General features: G+C 39.4%; 1 protein-coding gene across 1 annotated transcript in view; it reads left to right on the plus strand.

The window, feature by feature from the left end:
• The first annotated feature begins 3,453 nt into the window (after positions 1–3,453).
• The window catches only part of LOC107576250 (dihydrolipoyl dehydrogenase, mitochondrial-like), an 8,667-nt gene continuing 3,828 nt past the window's right edge, over positions 3,454–8,292 (plus strand). Inside the window, exons 1-7 of the mRNA XM_016262467.1 lie at positions 3,454–3,525; positions 4,056–4,131; positions 4,571–4,650; positions 4,729–4,797; positions 4,891–4,960; positions 5,148–5,248; positions 5,371–5,511. Of these exons, the coding sequence (XP_016117953.1) occupies positions 3,454–3,525; positions 4,056–4,131; positions 4,571–4,650; positions 4,729–4,797; positions 4,891–4,960; positions 5,148–5,248; positions 5,371–5,511 (609 nt within the window). The remainder of the gene's footprint in view (positions 3,526–4,055; positions 4,132–4,570; positions 4,651–4,728; positions 4,798–4,890; positions 4,961–5,147; positions 5,249–5,370; positions 5,512–8,292) is intronic.

Below are 8,292 nucleotides of genomic sequence, written 5' to 3' on the forward strand. Positions count from 1 at the left end.
TATAATATAATATAATCATTGAAATTCTTGAAATGTTTGTTGATGTTTTTTTTTTCAAAACATCGACAAAAATTGTTTTTGAATTGGGAATTTCACTGCTTATATTATATTTCCATGCATTTGACAAACACTTTTATTCAGATGACTTCCTTTATATGTTACTGTAGTTAGTTACAGCACAGCTTTTCCCAAAATGACAAGGTCTTTTACAGCCTCTGCAACATTATGGCAGTTTTACCTTCTTTGTATTGACTGTAAGTGATCGAGCCTTGATGGGAAGGATCCAGGACTCCAAACAGCGCATCTAAGTTGGACTCGTTAAAGAGGCACGGAGGCTTTCCTGGATGAACTTCCGAAACTTTCAGCTTTTCAAGCTGGTCTATCAGAAATTCTCTAGGACGGTCTGTAACGGCAGAATTCATGAGACTGGGCATTAAGCTTCTCATTATTTTTCTGTTTCCCAAAAAAATGAACGGCAAGAAAGCAACTGGTTACTACTCTAGATGTCTAACTTACACACTACAAAAACGGTCCTTATTTATGACATCAAACTCTCAATTTCAAATTCAAATGTATGCTGATTAAGGTAAATGCGACACAGGTTACTAGGAGGTAGACGGTGAACTAAAGTAGTCTACCAAATCTACTCGAGTCAAAAGTCCCACCTGGTCTGTAGAAGAAGAGCATACTAGTTAAATTATCCATAAGCTCAATAATTTTGTGTTTCTCGAGGTATTCTGCTGCCTCGAGCCCCCGCGGCGATGACATCTTGGCCACCGGTGTTTATCAGTTGCGATGACACCGCGCATGCGCAGTAGAGGTGGCAGAAGTCCGCGCCCTGCTATAGCAAGAGTTCCAGAGGGATTTTATTCATTATCGTGAATTATTAATAATAACTGAAGTTGTAATAAAGGAACTCGTCGTAGAAGACTGAAGCAAATTATTACTGGATCTCACCTCGGTTTAATATCAAGTCACTTTTAACGGAATCGTTCGACCAAAGATGTGTTATTCCAAACCTGTGTGAAATGACTTCTTCTGCGGATCACAAAAGGAGATGTCAGACAGCTTCAGGCACCATTTCATATACTCTATGGGAAAAGATGCAATGAAAGTGAATGCTGATTGAAGCCTAACATCTCTCGTTTTGCTCTATTTGAGTGGACTTCCGGTCTAATCCTCTTCCATCTCTTCGTCTCTTTAGTCAACCGTGATATATGGTCATGTATTGTGAATTGTGTTACCAGCTTCCACGTAATTTACATGATATTTACATAACTTTGCATTTTTGTGTAATATTAATGTTTCATTTTGTATTATTAAATACAATAAATACTAACTAGCCAACAAGAAATAAACAGCTCAAATATGACAAATGTGTGAGAGTTTTACAAACTGTAGGATGTCAGTCGGGAAAACGAACCATATGACAAAGATTCCTTTTTTATTTTTTGCATGGTATGATTCTTGTAATTCCCACGCACATGAAAATGAGTCTAAGCCGAGCACAGTAGTTGTCTGTTGTTTGCATTGCTTGTGGGAAAAAAGTTTCTGAAATTCTGAGTATAATTTGCCTTGTTTAACCACTAGAGGGAAGTGCTTGAGACCTGTATGGGATGAGTTGATCTAATGGTAGAGAGCTTGTAAAGGGGAAGTACACGAAAGTGATCATTGCAGAAACTGAGCCTTTCTCCCTTTATTCAATGGTATTGATATATTATATTATATTATATTATATCAGTATGTTTTGCATTCTTTATGTCATGCATGTTCAGGGTGTAAGAGGCAGGGGAAACAAGCCCTTAGCAAGTCATTAGAAAATGTATTTTATTCACCTAAACATAAATTAATATTAATAAACAGTTACATACAAAGCTGTGTATAAAATCAATGTACATTTTAAAAAAACATTATTGCTAAAACATTTCGTTCAGTTAGTCACTTTTTAAAACGTTTAACAAAACAAGATTTAAAGTGCCCCTATTATGCCTTTTCAAATTAGTCGTCACAAATTCTAATCTTATTCTGTTACGGCTCTACGTCACGAAGGAACACATTTGCATAATGTCCGCCCACGTTCTACATCGCCCTCTTGCCCGCCCACAAACAGTACAATTTCCGTGTGGTTAACATCATGTCGAGAAGACGCTGTATCCTGTGCTGTGAGAGTAAATTTGTTTTATCACTTATATCTTATAATTACCACAAACTTGTTAACACTTGACACTTACCACTGAGAAACGTCCTGCTCCAGTCGTGCTTGCGAATCAGTCTCTTGTCGATCAGCCACTTCGACCGTTTCGTCGTCAGACTCCGGCTCTAATTGGTTAGGTACAATCGATACCATCTTTTCTATGTATTGACAAGTCTCCAGGGCTGTCATTCCGTCATGGCAATGGGCGTTTCGTTTCCGACACGCGCTGTACGCGGTAGACCAATCCAGAGCCAAGCTCTCTACGGCTCTGGACCAATCACAGAGGACTGCGCCATCTGACCAATCACAGCAGTGAGGGCTCACGGAAAGGAGGAGTTTAGAGAGACTGATTCTTTGAACTGCTAATTAAATCAATTTTTTGAGATAACTAACGTGTTTTTTGACCTTGCATGCATGTAAACCTGTTTTAGGAGACTCATAAAATAATATTAGCAACCTTAAAAATGGCATAATAGGAGCACTTTAAGAAGTGGGTCTACTTTAATTATAAATTAAATTAGGGGTTCAAGCGTGAAGACCACTTGGTGGCGCTAAAACAGGAAAAAACTTGAAAATGGCTGTAACTACGGGTTAAGGCTAGAAGGGGTACTGCTGTGGCTACTGGGCATGCGCACATCAATATAGCTGTCACACTGTACAACAATAATTACTGTTTTTGCATTAATGTAAGGGGTAGGTTTAGGGTTGGGTAGGTGTAGACATTAAAAAAAACAATCTAATAGGTAGAAATTTTAATTTATTGTTGGTTTCCAGCCGTAGCTGTATCCCTGCTAGCCACAGCCGTAACTATGCACACGTTAGTCTGATTGATTTGAAATTTGGCATACAATGTCTTTTTGACCAAGGTGCCACCAACATCTATAGGTGCTTTCACGCCATATCGTAATTACCGTAATTACGAGATTCCAACTTGAAAAAAGCATTCACGTCCTTGTAGAACTCGTAATTACAACTTGTGAACTGGGAGTTTTCTGAGAGCTACAGCTTGTACCAAGTGACCGCTGCACCTCACGCAGAACCAGAGAAACATGGCGGCGCTTCCAGTAGTAAAATGTAATTAAGCAGTTATTTCGTAATATTTATGTTTTAAAATTCGTGTAATTGACTTTTGCCAATGTAGATGTCTTCAAACAAAAGTAATGTGAACATAAATGAAAGACATGCAGCACAGAGTTAGATTTATAGCTGCCAGTAGCTTTCTTTCACGCGGGTTCATTTTGTTGACAGTCACTATAGAAATGGATAATCCCCAGTCCGAGGACATGAACAGCACCGAGTTGAACGTCACGTGCTGTCATCTCGGAATTACGGTAATTACGACATGGCGTGAACGCAGCATTTGAGGGCATTGATGTATCTTGAAAAGCATGGCCGCCATCAACCAATCAACTTTAAGCACCTATTAGACAAGGAGTCTAAAAATCTAAAATTGTGGAAAACAGTTTTTATTTGTCATTTCTATTTTAATTTTTTTTTATAAATTGAGTTTTTTTTTATTTCAGTTTTAGTTAGTACTTCAACTTATTTTCAGTTAGCAGCCAAAACATTTCTAATTTAAGTTTTTCTTTTCTTCTTTTTTTTTTAATCTAATATTTAATATGGAGACATTGCCTTTATTGCAACATAATTATGCAACTGTTTAATACCTGTGACCTTTATCCCTTTAAATGCTGACATTTATTTTTCTATTTTTGTCTCATTCTCCCTTTGGATTATTTATTTTATTTAAAAGTGTATTTAAATATTTTGTCATTTGTAAGCATTAAAATAGCATATGTAGAAGCAATATCTGTATAATAAAATAAAGTTTTGTTGTTTCTATTTCTTTTGTGCAATACAGCGAGGTCAGCACCTCCCCTACAAGCTGCATGGAGCCACAGTCTTGTCGTTGAGAACGTATGCTGACAAAGCACCAAGTAAGACGACTAAAGCCCCGTTCACACCAAGAACGATAACGATATTAGCGTCCACACCAGCGGACGATATCGTCTGTTTATTCTAAGCACACGCGTCTGCCGCTTTAAATTCTCGAGCTTGTGACAGCAGGATTGATTCTGATTGGCTGCCAATTATATCATTGGTGATTCCAATGATATCGTTTCTCTGTGCCTTTATCGTTATAGTTGTGGTGTGAACTCTGCTATTCTTTAATATTCAGAACGATTTTTAGAACTATATCTTTATCGTTATCTTTAGATATCGTTATCCTTGGTGTGAACGGGCCTTTATGTAATCATATCTGTACTGTTATATTTATAAACATTCAGTGATGACCTTTAACAATAGACAAGCTAAATGATATGAAATGCACTAATATGTAAATCCATACTGAAACAATCATTTGTTCTGTCAAAGTTGATGCTGATGTCACAGTTGTGGGCTCTGGGCCTGGAGGATACGTCGCCGCCATCAAAGCAGCTCAGCTTGGCTTTAAGGTATCATTTTGACACCCGGATCACAGATACCATCAGCTTTTCTTTGACTGCGTTGGTAACTGCAAACTTCTTTCACAGACAGTATGTGTGGAAAAGAACACGACCCTCGGAGGAACGTGCTTGAACGTGGGCTGCATCCCGTCAAAGGTTTGTGAATTTTATTTATTTTTTTTAAAGTGCTTTTCCAAAATGACTAATTTATGCTTAACTTGATTTTATTTATTTTTTTGCTTATTTAAGGCTCTGCTGAACAACTCGTACCTGTATCACTTGGCACACGGAAACGATTTCGAAAGCAGAGGCATTGAAAGTAAGTTCAAGTGTAAACATGTGATATGGGTCCACATATCGCATGTTATTGTGTCAAGGATATGCAGAAGCCAACAGATTTGAATGAGGCCATTTAAACTGTAATAAATATATTTTTTTTCTTTTTTCAAATCATGTCTTTTAAGTCTGTTAGTCAATCTGTTTCATCATGATTTCTTCTACATTAGTTCAGGGGCTCTCATTGAACCTGGAGAAGATGATGGCACAGAAGAGCGGGGCTGTCAAAGCTCTGACCGGAGGAATCGCACACTTATTCAAGCAGAACAAAGTGAGATTCAGTATTTCTTTTTTTATTTGTTTTATCTGTTTATCCAATGGTAATATGCCGTTGTAGATCAATACACTTTTTAGAGCTATACTAAATTATTTTTTTCTTTTTGCAATCCCTAGGTAACTCACATCAATGGTTTTGGAACGGTAACTGGCAAGAGTCAAGTGACCGCAAAGACTGCTGATGGAGAACAGGTCATAAACACTAAGAACATCCTCATCGCTACTGGATCAGAGGTCACCCCCTTCCCAGGCATTGAGGTACATCAGCGATAAACAAGAACATAAGCCGCTGATGACACACGGAGCAACTTTTTGAGCAATTTTGCCGGGCAGCTTTTTTTAAACAATGTTGCTTGGGCACTTTCCCATTGAGAATGGGTAACAAATTTCTATCTGGATAATTTAGATCGGTCGTGGGCCCTGTATCTCACCTGGTTGGCCATTGATGGCAAAGTTGCCCTGTGTATCATCAGCACTGTCTACCGGCTTCACTGACAGCTGCCTTCTAAAGGCCTGGGTGTATTTCTTTCCATCTTCCGCACAGCTTTTAAAGTATACTCAGCTGCAGATGAGCTCTCATGGACGAGTTCGACACATGCGCAGTTCACCTTGTGTCTGCGCTGTTGTATGCAGACCATCCACAGGAACAAAAATTGGGTCGCACACAAACTGTGCGCTGATGTCCACGGACACTGCGTTACACCGACAGTGTGTGGACCGTTGCGGAACGTGGACGGTTGAAGTATACTTTGAGCTTAAATGAGCATCCTAATCGATATGGAACCTCATAAGTGAGCGATGTGGAACACTCTACATCAGATGTTCCCAACTCGTCCTCGAGATCCACTTTCCTGCAGAGTTTAGATCCAACCTTGTCCAAACTCACCTGCCTGTAACTTTGTACCAATCCTAAAAGACCTTGATTAGCTTGTTCAGGTGTGTTTGATTGATTAGGGTTGAAGCTAAACTCTGCAGGAAAGTGGACCTCGAGGGCCAGAGTTGAGGACCCCTGCTCTACATGTGCCACCCACAGAAGCCTCAAATCACATGTGGTTTCAGTAGAGTTTGCCAATTAACAGCTTGCGAAACTGTAATAAGGATAAAATGCATAGCATGCAGAAATATTTGGTAAAATAGTAAATTATTAATTAGTATATTATACCCATTTTATTTTCCAATATATTTTTGTATTGTAAGTTAGAATTATGATTTTTTTTTTTTTAAAGCTCCATGTTTGCTGTGCTTGTTTGTTTATATCATTATGACTATGAAATAAATAATAATTAAAATAATAATTGCTAAATAAAAATATCGAACAAAATAAGAAATATTACAATTGCAGTATTTCACTGTAAAATAAACTGAGCATTTAAGAAAAAACATAATAATTTTGTTATAGTACAACTGTAAAATTACAATAGTAATATTGTTATTTTTATTTCTTAATTTTCCGATGTTAAACCACTGAGCTTTCATTTTCCTGGAAAACCACAAAGAGCCCTTATGGTGTGTGCACCAAAAGCGAAGCGAATATTAGCATTGCGTTAATCACTCTAGATTACTCGCGGGATGTTTTTCTCGTCACTCGCGTGGATAAAGATATCGCTTAATGAGGAGTGTCTTAACGCACATCAACAAACAACAACAAGTCAATCTGGACGTGTCAGTAAGCTCCTCTCTGATTGGCCGGCGTGACAGTGCGTAATTTCTCGAGTTTTGAATTTCCCACTCGAGTTGAAAGATGCGAACGAGGCAAATATCACGCGTTTGTGGCAATCGCGTTGCCCAATTTGCATCTATTCCCATCTCTGCATTACTTTGTGTGTAATCTACTTGCACAAATGATTAAATTCGCTTTTTTTTTTTTTTTTGCACACACCTTTAAATCTTCTCTTTTGTTGACAACAGCCAGTTTATAAGCGCTTCTTCTCATTATTTAAATTTGAGTCTTTGTGATTTGATAATTGCAATAAGCCATATTGCGATTTCACGGTTTTACTTCAGGCAAAAGAGTTTTCTTGCTTGGCCTGCTGTCTTGTATAATTATGATCCTCTTTTGATAGATCGATGAAGACACCATTGTCTCATCCACCGGCGCTTTGTCCCTCAAGAAGGTTCCAGATGAGCTCATCGTGATTGGAGCTGGAGTCATTGGCGTAGAGTTGGTGAGTAGGCAATTGGTTGATTGTGGTGTTTCATTCCATAATCATCATAACACTGATCTAAATTTTGGTCATGAAACTGCTTGTTTGTAACATTTGAAGTCCAATGATGCTTCTGAATTGGGTTTGATAATGGAGATCCATTCTGTTTGTTTCCAGGGGTCCGTATGGCAGAGGCTTGGTGCCAAAGTCACAGCGGTGGAGTTCCTCGGCCACGTCGGCGGAATGGGCATCGACATGGAGATCTCCAAGAACTTCCAGCGAATTCTCCAGAAGCAGGGGTTGAAGTTCAAACTGAGCACCAAGGTCATGGGCGCCAGCAGGAGACCTGACGGCAAGATCGATGTGGCGTGAGTGCAGCGTTTATTCATCTGCTGTGTAGGAACTAATTCATCTAGTGCTTTTGCCCATTTTGTTGTTTCCGTTGGTTAGTGTGGAAGCTGCAGCTGGCGGCAAGAGCGAGACGCTCACCTGTGACGTTCTGCTGGTGTGCATTGGCCGCCGTCCCTTCGCCAGTAACCTCGGCCTTGAGGCTGTCGGTATAGAACTGGATAACCGCGGGAGAATCCCTGTCAATGGTCGTTTCCAGACCAAAGTGCCCAAGTATGGTGATTTGAAATGAGTTTTCTTGTATACGTTGCGACCGACAAGTCCTAATATGGATTGCAAATCTCTTATAGTATCTATGCCATCGGAGATGTTGTAGCTGGACCTATGTTGGCCCATAAAGCAGAAGATGAAGGTATCATTTGTGTCGAGGGAATGGCAGGAGGAGCCGTCCATATCGACTACAACTGTGTGCCCTCCGTTATATACACACACCCTGAGGTCGCCTGGGTCGGCAAGACCGAGGAACAGCTCAAAGAGGAAGTGAGTA

Source organism: Sinocyclocheilus grahami, unplaced genomic scaffold (assembly GCF_001515645.1).
Source record: "Sinocyclocheilus grahami isolate Dianchi unplaced genomic scaffold, SAMN03320097.WGS_v1.1 scaffold3393.1, whole genome shotgun sequence".
In the NCBI taxonomy this organism is placed as follows: Eukaryota; Metazoa; Chordata; class Actinopteri; order Cypriniformes; family Cyprinidae; genus Sinocyclocheilus; species Sinocyclocheilus grahami.